We start from the raw sequence: 14,153 nt of genomic DNA on the forward strand, positions 1-14,153 counted from the left end.
CTAGCCTTCAAGACACTTTGTAGCCTGTGATGGCCATGAATTCACAGTGATCCTGCTGACTAAGCCTCCAGAGAGCTGACATTACAGGCATGTGCCAATATGCCTCGCATGGGCTGGATAAACTGAAGATCTCTTGAACACTGGAAAATATCCAAGCATGTGCAATAAAATGGTCTCATGATGAAGGCATTGAGCATACACTTGTCTCCTCTCTTTCTTAATCTTATCCTCATGATAATAAGGGGTTCAGGTGAAAGAGTGTCCCAAATTCTAATGAGCCAGTAGTCTTAGGTGACCAAAACCCATGTGTCACCAAGGGAATGGGACTCAACGTCCTCACTTTGTGGGGAAACAGAGCCTGGGGCAGACCTCATGCTACTGAGCACATTAACAGTACACTAAGGATTCCCGGTAGGGGTTTGCTGCTCTTCCCATTTTCCTCAGCTCACTTACATGATTCCAGAAACTTCTCACCATAGATGTCCTTAACCTCTGAGCTGACCCGGTTCCACACCTCCTGTAAGCATAGTATGATCTTTTCAGTATTGGTCATATTGGTCTTGAAGAAACCAGGCTCAATAATAGCCACCTTCACCCCAAAATAAGAGAGCTCCCTCCTGCAAGACATGTAGCAGCAGCAAAGGACTTCAGCAGTTTTAGTAGGCAAAACACAATTAGATAAAACAACAACACCTTAATGTAAGATTGGGAGGAGAAAATTTTGAAAGCTTAGGATCTGAAATGTGCAAGAGTTTGGTTTTAAAATGAAGGTGATGAAATTGTCTCTGCATGTTTCCACATGGTTCCAAGCACTTTGTATACACCAGCCTAGTGATATACATCCTATAGGTTTGGGGAAGGAGTTCATTAAAGGTATCTTCTACCAGGTATGGGGCAGACCCTGGGACCCAACATTTGGGAGGCTCATGAGAAGAATCACAGCATGCAGGCTAGCCTGATGTCCATGGAGAGACCCCATCCCAAAATAAACAAACAAACAAATAAATCCACTATATCTACCCCCTTTTTCCTCATATCCAGTGTATCTCTAGGCTTTGTCCATGTCACCTCATGTACAATCAAGCCCATGCTTCTCCTCTCCAGCCCAGGAACTCCCTCGTCTGCTGTGCCTTCTAGGAAATATGCCTCAACCCAAATGCAGACTGAGCAACACACAGTTTGAGAAACCTCTGCCTGTAGCCAGCAGGGTTCCTGACACTGATTGGTCCAATGGGCTCTCGTAGTTGAGTCCTTCCCAGGGGACATACTGCCAACAGTGTGAAGTCCACACCTGTCCACAGCCACAGGCCCTTCACAAACCTACCTGTGCCACCCTCCCAGCACACCTCCACAAACCTTGCAGGTATCACTGTCACCATGACTGACCTGGGCACAACCACTCTAAGAGAAGGCACTGATGATTCTGGGTCTCTTCTCTCTCACACATATGTGCCAGAGGTCTTAGTTCAAGAATACAACACTAATTTTGCACTAGAAGACATTTATTATGCACTCAAATGAAAGCCCAATAAGATCTGTTGAGTTGAGTAAGAAACTTGAGGCAAGCTGGATCAGACAGGTCATGTGTCTGGCCCGGGGCCCAAGACAACCCTTCTCCAAATGCACCTGAGAGGCATTCCATCTGTGAACGCCCCTCCAGAGCATGAGAAGTTTAACTAAACTCAGGCCTTTGCTCTACACAACACATGGAATGTTGACTCCCAACAAATGAGCCATTCAATCCAGAAAGGGGGCATGAGAGAGTCCAAAACCCAGAGGGATGGATCTCCAACATGGGTCTCCAATGTGGGGCATAAATGAAACCCTGAAACAGGCTACTCCAAAACAATAGGAAGAGGATCATAACGGAACCTCATCCCCGTCCAGTACCTGAGGCTGTCCGAGAAGGCCTCCACGCCATACTTGGAGATGCAGTAGCCACCACCATAAAATGACAACCGGCCCATGATACTGGAGACATTGACCACACGGCCTTGGGCCTTCCTTACTAAGGACATCAGGCTCAGCGTCACCTCGATGACCCCCAACAGGTTCACGTTGAGCATGTTCATGAAGTCCTGCTTGTTCAGCCATTCATTGGGAGCAGAGGGAAAGGAGATGCCAGCATTATTCACCAGGCCCCAGAGTCCTAGGAGGAGAGGGAAGATGAGAGAACCCCACTGAGTGTGTCTGTGGTCACAGTTATAGCTCAAACTCACCTTGCAGCAATGGAAACAATTCTCTGCTGGGAAGGAAGGAGGGCAGAACACAAACAACCCAGTATCTGCAAGACTCCGGCTACATATCTGAAAGCAGCTGGTTGACAGAGTTGATGCCTTCTTCTATCTGTAATTCTTCATGACCCAGATGACTGCCTGGGAGATAGCAGACTATCAGCTCATATTTGATCATTACCAGAACAGATGTTGAAGAAATGCTGTGCATCCATTTGTCAGGAAACACAGAAACGATGATTGGCTTTTTAACAATTTAGTGTAAGCCTGTACGCACTTTATTTTTTCACGTTTTTTAAAGCAGACTATTCACATTTCTCCCACACAGTTACTAAGGGTAAAGGAAGACAGAAGAGGAGAAATAGGAAGGGAGGAACAAAGTAGAGGCAAGATGGAAGGAAAGACAAGACTAACATGTGAGTAGAATTTGATTGAAAAAAAGAGCTGAGGTCCTCTTGGGGGAAAGTTCCAAAGATTGCTGTCTTTGTTGTGAGGTAACTGACCTTGAAAACATGGTCACTAGTATTGAGCCACCTTCCTGACAGTGAGCTTGCAAAACCCAAAGGAAGGCTTAGTATGGCACATGGCTCCGTCCTTCCCCCCAGTCCAGCACACTGTGTCACAGAGAACTGTGGGTCTGATCCAACTCTAAAGGTCACCCGCCTTCATCCAGCATGGTCCCCACATCACTGATCTGCAGGTGGCCCCTCTGGATAACCTCACACCCACCTGTAGGAATAAACAGTATTTGCCACCCGGGAGCACAGGGCAGCACTGGCGAGTGAACATTGGATCCAGGGAAAAGGGTGCGGCGCGTCAATCTGCAAGAGATGGCTGGGAGTTCTGTGCCTTCTCTGCTCAGGAACTCACCCTGCCTCAAGGAAAAATAAACTCTGCATCTAAAACACTTTATCTCTAAGAACCCCACAATGCATATTTATACACATTTCAGTAAAGGAATGCCCACCAAGATGACATAAGTGATAATAAAATATCAGAAACAACTTCCACAACAAACCATTCTGCATCTTTGCACAAGGAGGGCTGCATGGATCCACACAACAGTCTTCATGTGGTAGTAAAACTGCAGCTCTTCATTCTTTTAAGTAAAAAGATGAGAAGTGTGCACAAAATATCATCCACATAGCTCAATGAGTTCATAATATTTCTGGCTGGGAGGTGAGAAAATTGGCTAATGTTATGTTCTTATCCATTCCTGTATTTTTGATAACTGCCATAGTTGACATTTATTCCTGGATGAAATCAAACAATGCTCCTTTCTTCCCCCAGAAGAACACTGACAAAATAGTACAAAGAGAGGGAAAGCAAAGGTAAGCCTAGTGTTGGCCTGTCTGAAGCCAGTTCCTCTTCTCCTAGCTGTGCTGAAAATGGGAAGATCTAAGCTCTCCAGGCGGAGAATGCTGGGGACCCTGTAAGAACAAGTTGCAGTGCTGAGACATGAGCTCAGCTCCAGCATTTCCCCAGCCACCACACAGGGTGCCAGTCCAGCCTTCCTCCTGAAAGATACCCCTTCGCTAACCAGGCACTCAACATCCAGCAACCACAACTTCCGCTTAGAGAGGCAGGCAGACGACAGAGAGGAAATCTGGACACAGAGGTCAGATTCCTGCTGCAAGGTTCACAGGAGAGAGAAGGGCTTCAGGCTACCATGGTGAGGAGGGGAAGGAAGTTGGTCTGACCTCAAGCATCACCTCATCAAGATTCCTTTAAATCTCACCAGGGAGCATACAGAAGGTGCCACCTTCACACACACAGAAGAAGCCAAGAGACATAGACAGGAATCTGGGTGGTACCTCTGTTCCCCACGCGCTCCTTCACCCACTGGGCGGCTGCAGCAATGCTCTCTGTCTGGGTGACGTCCAGGACCACTGTCTGCAGCCGTGCTGATGTCTGCTTCTTCAGCTGCTCGGCCCCTTCTTCCCTATGACACCCAGCCAGCACCCTCATGCCTCGCATGTCCAGCTGTCTGGCCAGCAGGTTCCCGAAGCCCGAGTCACAGCCCGTGATGAAGACATATTTGTCTTGGAGGTGGCTCACCACTTGCCTCTCCCGGTACCAGCGCAGGAGGTAGAACAAGCCCACAAAGGCTGCCACATACAGCAGCATGACTTCACTGAGGCCAGGAAAAGGTACAGTGGTGAAAGACAAGACTCTGGGCTGTGTTCAGCCAGGAGGAGAAGAGGAACTGAGATCCCTGTCAGCAGTAGACAGTGGCAGCCTCCAGATGACACAGCATGGTATTTGCAATTACACATTTATCCTTGGCTTGTCGATCATTTTTTTTTTTTTTACAGTGCTCCACCTCTCTGCACTTTGAACCTCTTTTGGTTTTTATCAGCTTTGTTTCAAAATTAGATTTTATGTCTTTTATTTTGGGGCTCTTGTTTTGTTTTGTTTTCTCTTTTTTGAGGCAGGGTCTCACCATGTAGTTCAGGCTCATCTTGAACTCACTATGTAGCCCAGGCAGGCCATGAAGTCATGGCAATCCTCCAGCCTTAACCTCCTGAATGCTTGGATTATAGATCTGTGCCACCTTGCCTGGCCGATCCATTTTGTTTCATTGATATATTGATGCCCTTGAACATCTCCTCTCCTGCCTGCAAGAAAGACATGACTAGTCAGCAGCCTGTCACTAGTCCATCAATTCATCTCTGCCTTCCTGCACCACTACAGGAATTCACATAATACCTCAGCATGAGAACCCCTCTGATCAGGTTCCAGGGTCAGACTGTCTACTCAGGTCAGCACCTGGCATCATGGACCTCCTGAAGACAGGTAGGTGCTACTGGCAAACTACACTTGGAGAGAAGACACATTGACAATGAATTCCCTCTCTCAAGGTTCCCAGGTTTCCTCCTCAGCCCCACCACTCACAGCACTTCCTCAGGAAATTAAGACACTGTCATTCTCTCCAGTACTACCCAAAACCTCAGAGGAGAGGACACCAAGGTGCCCTCTTGATATAAGAGCTCCCTGGAAAGAGGGAGTTGTGACCCCAACAGGGAGTCTGAGTTCTGAAGCACAGAAGGAGGAAAGGAAGGGGTGGGGAGGGGGAGGAAATGTACGGATGAAACTCCAAGGACTGGTGGGAGGCTGGAATAGAATGACCTTTACAAAGTTCATGTAGCAGTCATAACTTTCACCTACTAAATGTGGCCTTTCCCCAACTGAATGGATGCGGATGGACATGACTACAGCCATTGGAATCATAACCATCATGGCTTCCCAAGGATAATCCTAGCTGCTTTCTCCTGTATAATTTATAGGTCAATCATAAGTAGATGAAACTCCTGGTGTGGTATGTGGTATTTACAGCCAGACTATGGCTCCAGCAATGTCTCTGACTCTTCAGGGCCAGCTCACCTTAAACAAAGTCCATTCCAGCTAAGATGAAGTGGATATTGTCCTAACCAATACATGTGACTCCCTTTCTGACCCATATTTGGTGGATCCAACTTGTCTTCTTGACCCATAGGATCACACCTCAGCTTGTGCATAAATTCCCTAGAAATACACTCTGTGCAAGCCTAGATCTACCTGCCTCTCCTTACTTCTATGGCACCTCTGGGGCCTGTTCTCACACAATGACTGAGTTGTTCCAGGTGCCCATAACATGACCTCCACCTTCTCTCTGGGGCCTTCCCTGGAACATTCAGAGTCCAGTTTTCTTAGGCACTTGGGGGATAAGAGCAGAAAGGACTCCACTGAGCAAGCACCACAGAGACAGCAGCGTTCCCTGAATCGTGGCTTGGGCCTGAGTGCCTGAACCACAACCATTGGAAAGGAGAGAGTTCAGCACATATCCAGTGTGGACACATGGGCAGAGCTTTCCCTGAGGAGAAAAAGATAAAGCTGGAGACTGGTTTCCACAGCCACAGCCTGTGGAGGGTCTCTCAGGTGAGACAGAGGATGCCACTTCACAAGAGCAAGATGGGATAGGATGCCAGGGGAGTTGAGATGAGTAGAGAAGCCAGGGTTTTACAGCTCTGGCCTGCTCCTCACTGTCTATATCTGCCAATTTCTGACTGGTAAATAAAACAATAAGAGACCAATATGCAAGGAGAAATTTCCTAGAGAAATCAGAGGCTCAGCTTTATGCATTACACACCACAGAAGAGGGACCACATCACTGTACCCATTCAGTTCTGCCTTAAGAGCAAAAGGTTAGGTATTAGGAAGAAGCTGGCTGGAGACTTGGAGAGTTTAGTCTCCTGGTAGTAACTCTCTCTGCTCTTGCCGTGCTCAGCTCTTGCTGCTGTTCTTGCTGGGACCCTAGGTTGTGTCTGCCAGAAGTCTCCATCTTGGGCTTATTAAATCTAGAAGGGAAGGAAGAGCATAGAAAATTCTCAGCAGGCAAGGGGAACCTGCAAATACCCAGGCATCTAAGGGAGGTCTCATAATTTTGAAGTCTGGAGTAGATTAAAGTAGTGTTCCTAGTGACGGCAGGTTTCTTCAATGGAAAATTCCCAAAGGCACCCCATGCACAGTGACATTTCCCAGTGCTTAGAAATGCTTCTCCACTGTCACTCATGCTGACAGTAACATGGCTTCTTGCTGGGGAATACTCTACAGGTTCTGCAGCAATACCCAAAATTACTCTGTGTGTTACTTTGTGTTTTATTTTTTGTGTTTTGTTTTGTTTTGTATTGTGATGTTTTGTTTAGTTTTGTTCCATTTAGTTTAGTTTAGTTTAGTTTTGTTTCATTGGAGACAGGATGCAGCTGTGTAGTACAGACTGGTCAAAAATTCACTGGGATCCTCGTGTCTCAGGCTCCCACGCATTGAAATTATAAGCATGGGACACCACACCAAAATCCTGAAAGTTTCATGGAACACTCAGGCAAGAGAAACCTGGGTGGGACTCCTTCACCTGGAGCCCAAGAGAGAAGGCAAATCTTCAGAGGCACCTGCTCCTGACACTCTCATCCTTCTCCCAACCCTGTCCTGATCTTCTTCACAAGGTATCCAACAATGACAAGTGCTTCCCTGTCTAACCCCTGGGAAAGGGGCTTAGCCAGCTACCAGTTCGGCACTGCTGAATAAGTGAATGTCCCCACATGGTTCAGGGCAGTGGTGGGCCAGGTCACCTGCTGGAGTCAGGAAAAGAGTTCAAACACATGGTGCCCATGCTCTCCAGCATCAGAGGGACACCACCCATTTTTCCCTCTCCAGGGGGATGAGGCTTCTGCAGCAGGAGTGACCCAGAAGAGCTGGAAAGGACAGGAGGTGGGAGTGCTTTGTGTATACCACTATCCAACCCCATGGACTGGAAACCCTGCTCAGTCTAGATGGGGAACCAGAAATGAAGGAACAGCCATCTAAAGAAGTGGCCAAATATCTATGAGTTGGAGACTTTCAGTTAGGACTCACTGAGCCAGTACCTCTGACAGAGGGCAGAACACCAAAGTGAAGGCATGAAGTCCTTCCTCTGGCATCTGGTGCACTCAAATGAGATGGCCTGTAGCCCCAGAGATCCTGGGTCTGTGCTCAGGGAAGAAGTCTGCAAGAAAGTAGAGGAAACGGAAAGAGGCCTCTCCTGACATTTGGGATAAGGATTTAAATTGCTCTACATGACACTTCCTTTTCTGCATCTGCTGGTTACTCATGAACAAGTTGACACTCTAGAGTCAGTTAGGGCTATGGATTCAGCCTGAGTGGATCCCACCCTCATGGACTACTGCATGGATCACAGGAATTTGGACCCTGACTGTTCTCTGACACTCTGGAAAGGACTCAGGGATTGAGGGTCCAAACCTAGTGAACACTTGCTCTACCAGCCTATAAAATGAGTCAGTGATCTTTAGTTTTACTTTGGCATGTTTTGTATCTGTGAGGATGCTTCCTGTGGTAGAGTAGAGTTATCTGTATGTGCACATGTGTCAAGGGTTATAAATTCAGGAAGCTTGACAATCTTAAGCTCATGCTCTGCTTTTCAGGGGATAATATGAAGTGACTTTGAATGAGCTGACATGAGCCATTCAGAGATTGACAGCTCCTCATGGAATATTTCTGGTCCTTTTTTCTTTCTTCTGCGTTGACAAGCCTGACTCAATACTCAGTATAAGTTGAAAATTGATGGTCCTCAAGACTTCACCTAGAATCCCATTAATATGTACTGTAGTATACATTTCAGCCGAGCATGTTTGGGGGAACTTGTAATTGAAGCTAATAAGGATACTGAAGCAAGTTCAAAGGTATCCGGGCCACTTGGTAAAACCCTCTCTCAAAAATAAAATACAGGCCCCTCTCCAACCCTTTGGAGATGAGCTGACACTCAGATATCTTCAGAAACACCGGTGAGCTGCCCCTGCCCCTCATCCATCAGTGTAGGATCCAAGCAGAGCCTCAGAGTGCTTCAGGAGCCTGGGGGGACACATTTCACCCCTCAGTCCCCATTGCAGCTTAGCTAAGTTTGGACAGCTTCAGGAAAGCTTGTAAGGCACCTCTGACCCTCCCCCATGAGTGTGGGAGCCATGCAGAGCCCCAGACAGCTTCAGAGGCCTGGGGACCCACTCCCTGCCCCCACTCTGCACCCTTAGGGGAGCTAAGCTGAACCTCAGACAGGTTCAGTGACTGCATGCTCACACCTCCCTTACTGGTGTGGGAACCGAGCTGGGTCCCAGGCAGTGTCTGGAGCCTTGGTGACTACAACCTGCCCACTACTACACCCTTGTGGAAACAGGGCTGAGACTGGGATAGCACTGGGAACTGCTGAGTGTGAGCCAAGCTGAGGCCCTGACATCTGTGGGAGCATCAAGAATCACACTCCTCCCACACACATCATCAAGGGAGCCACACTGAGCATCAGGGATCATTGGGTCCTTGCTCTGCCACTCTGATATCATCCTGGATTTGAGGCTGAGCTCCAGGGAAGATCTGGATCTTTGAAAATGACAAAGAAAAGGAGTAAAATGCAATCGCAGACCTCCACCCCACCCAGAACAATTCCTAGAGATAATGACACACAAGAGCTTAGAAGTCATAAACCTGAAATTTCTGAAATGATAGCTGCTGAAGTAAAGAAACAATTCCATCAGGCCATAGAAGACATCAGATCAGAAATAATCTCTGACATAAAAAGAGATATGACAACAACAATGAAAGAATTGTTTAGCACATCCAAAGAAGGCATTGATAAGAAATAGAGGGGCATAGAAAATTAATGGAAAGCTTGAATGAACAACATAGGAAAGAACTAGAATGCACAAAACAAATTCAAACACATAGCCAGGAAATTAAAAATTCCATTGAAAGCTGACAAAACCACTTGAACAAAGCTGAAAATAGACTGAGAACTTGAGACAGCATTGCTGTGATTGACTGTGAAAGGAAGGGTCTCTTAAAAATACCAAGAAACCAAGAAATAACAATTCAACAGCTAAAAGATGAAGCAAAGAAAAATAATGTGAGGTTAATAGGTATCAATGAAACAGCAGGTGTCAGCACAAATGATAAAAACAGACTATTTCCAGAAGTAATAGCAGAAAATTTCCCCAGCATAAAAAAAATCAGACATCCTATAAGTGAGGCATATAAAACTCCAACTAGCCATAACCAAAATAAATCTACACCCAAACACAGAGTGATCAAGATCCCAGAAATTTAACAAAAGAACAGAACATTTAAAGCTGTTAGAGAAAACAAACAGATCACCTATAAAGGAAAGCCCATCAGAACCATGGCAGATTTCTCAACACACACCATCAAGTCAAGAAGAGCTTGGAGTGAAGAAATTCAGGTCCTGAAAGAAAACTACTTCCAACCCAGATTGATGTAACCTGCAAAACTAGCCTTCAAAATTAATGGACACATAAAATATTTCCATAATAGAGATCAAATGAAGAACTTCAAGAGTGCCAAACCAACACTACGAAGAGTACTAAAAGATATTTTGGAAAAACATAAAACAGACAACAACTTCAAGAACAACAACAGAAAGAAACCATGAAAAACAGCAAGCAATTAAACAGAAGGAAAAAAGAGGAACCAACAGCAAGAGAATAACATGACAAAGTTAAAGCAGTACATATCAGTTATAACCATCAATGGAAATGGTCTCAATTCACCAACAAAAAGAAGTAGACTAGCAGAGTGGATCAAGAAACAAAATCCAATTGTATGCTCTATACAAGAAACACATTTAACTCAAAAAGAAATTCATAGACTGAAATCAAAGCATGGAAAACAAAACTCCGTGTGACAGGAACACAGAAAAAAGCAGGTGTAGCTATTCTGCTTGCAGACAATGGGGAACATCAAATGAAGAACAACTAAAAGAGATAAAGAAGGTCACTACATACTTGTGAGGGTAAAACTTCAAGAAGAAGAGGTAACAGTCATAAACATCTATGCACCAAACATAGGAACAACGAACTATATAAGACAAATGTTAACAGACATGAAAATGAAATGAGCAGCAACACAATAATAACAGGGACATTAATACCCCATTGTCACAAAGAGATAGATCAATTAGACAAACAACCAGGAAAGATATAACAGAACTAAACCAAACCTGTGAACAAATGGACTTAGTAGACCTTACCAGAGTTGTGCCCAATAGCATTAGAATACACATTCTTCTCAGCTGCACATGGGACATTCTCTAAAATAGACCATATGCTAGCACATAGAACATGCTTAAAGAAATGCAAAGAATTGAAATTATCTCCTGCATACCATTGGATCATAGTGCAAGGAAATTGGAAATTAATGACAAAAGAAACTGCAAGAACTACATAAACAGATGAAAATTAAACAACACCCTCCTGAACAATCAATGGGTCACAGATGAAATCAAAGAGGATATTAAACAGTAGGCACAATCAAAAAAATGTAGATACAACTTACAGGAACCTGTGGGATGCAATGAAAGCAGTTCTCAGAGGGAAATTCATAGCAGTGAATTCCCACCTCAGGAAAACAGAACTCTCACAAATAAACAATCTTATGCTGCACCTCAAGCTTCTAGAAAAAGAAGTACAAGTCAAGCCCAAAGCCCAAAGAAGGCATGAAATTTTAAATTTCAGGGCAGAAATTGATGCAATGGAGACTAAAAAAATTACAAAGAATTAATGAATCAAAGAGTTGGCTCTTTGAAAGAATAAATAAAACTGATAAACCCCTAGACAACCTTATTAAAAAAGGAAATAAAAAACTGAAACACATGCAATAAAGAGTGAAAGGGATGAAATCACTACAGATCCTGTAGAAATTCAGAAGATCACCACTACCTACTTTGAAAATCTTTACTCTCATAGGATGGAAAACACAGAGGAAATGGACAGATTTCTAGGAACATATGAATTACCAAATCTGAAGGAAGAAGATATAAAAATCATGAATAACTCTATATCAGTAAGCAAATTTCCAAATGTAATTAAAAAAACTTGCCAATGAAGAAAAGCCCAGGTCCTGATGCATTGACTACTGAATTCTATTAGAAATTTAGAAAAGATTTAATGCCAATTCTTCTCAAACTCTTTGATGAAATTGAAAGGAAAGGGACCAATGCTATCTCCCCAACTCATTCCTGGAGGCAAGTATTATCCTGATACCAAAACCAGAGAAAGACTCAACCAAAAAAGAGAACTACAAGCCAATCTCCCTAATGAATATAGATGCAAAAATTCTCAATAAAATACTAGCAAATAGAATGCAACAAATCATCAAGAAGATTTTACACTCCCCGCCCTGCTCCTTTGGGACAGGGAAGAAATGCAGGAGCAGCTCTGTCTTTGTGGACCTCTCAGTTGGGAGTTGAGGCCTCCTCTCCCTTGACCAGCCACCTGAGTAACCCAGAGCAGTGACCACTGACTGACCACCACTGTGTTCATGGCTGAGGCCCAAACATTTTCCACTGATGGTCTGGAGACCCAGTACTGAAGGCCAGCATTCCCCCACCTTTGCAGTTATGATCTGAGCTGTGCACCCTACCAATTGCCTGGGGTTCCTGGGCCCAGTGGTACACTGCTCTCTACCATCTTGAGATAAGTCTGATATCCAGGTAAACCATGGTCCCTAGAGACCTTCAGCGGGCTCCCTGGGTAGCATTTGGCTCAGCACTTTCCATATGACATCCAAAAGGACAAGACATAAGAGCAAAATGCAATCTCAGAACTCAGCTCCACCCAGAATAAGTCCAGGAGACACTGACATAGGAGAACTTGGAAGTCACACACCTGAAATCTCTGAAATGACCACAACTGAAGTAAAGAAACAACTCCAACAGACCACAGAAGAAATCAGATCAGAAACAATCACCCAGGTAAAAAAAGAAATGACATCAATAATGAAAGAACTGCTTGGCACATCTAAAGAAGACACACACACAAAAATAGATGAACATAGGAAAATGATGGAAACATTAAAAGTACAATGCAAGTCAGAACTAGAACACATTAAACAGATTCAAAGAGATATCCAGGAAATCAAAACTTCCACTGAAAGGTGGAAAAACCGCTTCAATGAGGCTGAAGATAGAATCTCTGGGGATTTAGCTCAGCGGCAAAAGCGCCTGCTTGGCAAGCGCAAGGTCGTGAGTTCGGTTCCCAGTACCGGAGAAAAACAAAAAAACAAAAAAACAACAAAAAAAAAAGAATCTCAGATATTGAAGACAGTATGGCAGCTAGCGACCGTGAAAGGAAGGATCTCTTAAAATCAACAAGGATCCAGGAAAAGTCAATCCAGCAGCTGCAAGATGAGGCAGAGAGGAATAATGTACAACTAATAGGAGTCAATGAGATAGCAGGAGGCAACACAACTGACATAAAAAGAATATTTGCAGAAATAATAGCAGAAAACTTCCCAAGCATGGAAAGAGATTCTGAAGTGCAGGTAAATGAGGCATATAGAACCCCAACTATCCACAACCAAAATAAAACCACAACCAGACATATAATAATCAAGATCCTAGATATCCAGCAAAAGAACAGAATATTGAAAGCTGCTAGAGAAAAGAAACAGATTACCTATAAAGGAAAGCCCATCAGAATCACGGCAGAATTCTCAACCCAAATCATCCAATAGAGAAGAGCTTGGAGCAAAGCATTACAGGTCCTGAGACAAAACAACTTATGACCAAGACTGATGTACCCTGCCAAACTGTCCTTCAAATTCAATGGAGAAATAAAATATTTCCATGACAAAGAACAACTGAAGAAGTTCATGAGTGCCAAACCATGATTGCAAAGAGTACTAAAAGATATTCTAGACAGAGAAAAACATGACTGCAATTTCAGGAATAGAAAAGAGCCCTCCAGGAGAGGAAGCAAGTAAACAGGTAGAAAAGGTAGAAAACCAACAGCAAGTAAACAACATGACAATGATGTCAATACATATTGGTTATAACCATTAATCTAAATGGCTTCAATTCTACAGTCAAAAGAAACAGACTGGCAGAGTGGATTAAGAAACAAAATTCAAGATATGCCATATACAAGAAACACATTTTACTCCAAAGGAAATCCATAGACTGAAAGTCAAAGGATGGAAAACAATCCTCCATGCAACAGGAACCCAGAAAAAAGCAGGTGTAGCTGTTTGTAGACAATGCAAACTTCAAACCGACAACAATCAAAAGAGATAAAGAAGGTCACGACATACGTGTTAGGGGAAAACTGCAAGAGGATGAGATAACAATCATAAACATGTATGCACTGAACATCAGAGCACCCAAATATATAAGACAAATCTTAACACAGGTGAAAACTCATATAATTAATAAAGCTATTGTAATAGAGGACCTCAACACCCTATTGACACAAAGAGATAGGTCAACCGGACAAAAAATCAGCAAAGAAATAACAGATCTGAACCAAATCTGCAAACAAATGGACTTAGTAGATGTATACAGAGTGGTCCACCCTACAACATCAGAATACACATTTTTCTCAGCTG

At 44.0% G+C, this 14,153-nt stretch overlaps 1 protein-coding gene across 1 annotated transcript in view; it reads right to left on the minus strand.

The window, feature by feature from the left end:
- Positions 1 to 4,546, minus strand: part of LOC102016894 (retinol dehydrogenase 16-like) — a 17,344-nt gene extending 12,798 nt beyond the window's left edge. Inside the window, 3 exon segments of the mRNA XM_013520791.1 lie at positions 450 to 617; positions 1,891 to 2,149; positions 4,049 to 4,546. Of these exon segments, the coding sequence (XP_013376245.1) occupies positions 450 to 617; positions 1,891 to 2,149; positions 4,049 to 4,361 (740 nt within the window). The 5' untranslated portion in view covers positions 4,362 to 4,546.
- Between the last annotated feature and the right edge of the window lie 9,607 nt (positions 4,547 to 14,153).

This window comes from Chinchilla lanigera, unplaced genomic scaffold (assembly GCF_000276665.1).
Source record: "Chinchilla lanigera isolate Chin_1 unplaced genomic scaffold, ChiLan1.0 scaffold00057, whole genome shotgun sequence".
NCBI lineage: Eukaryota > Metazoa > Chordata > Mammalia > Rodentia > Chinchillidae > Chinchilla > Chinchilla lanigera.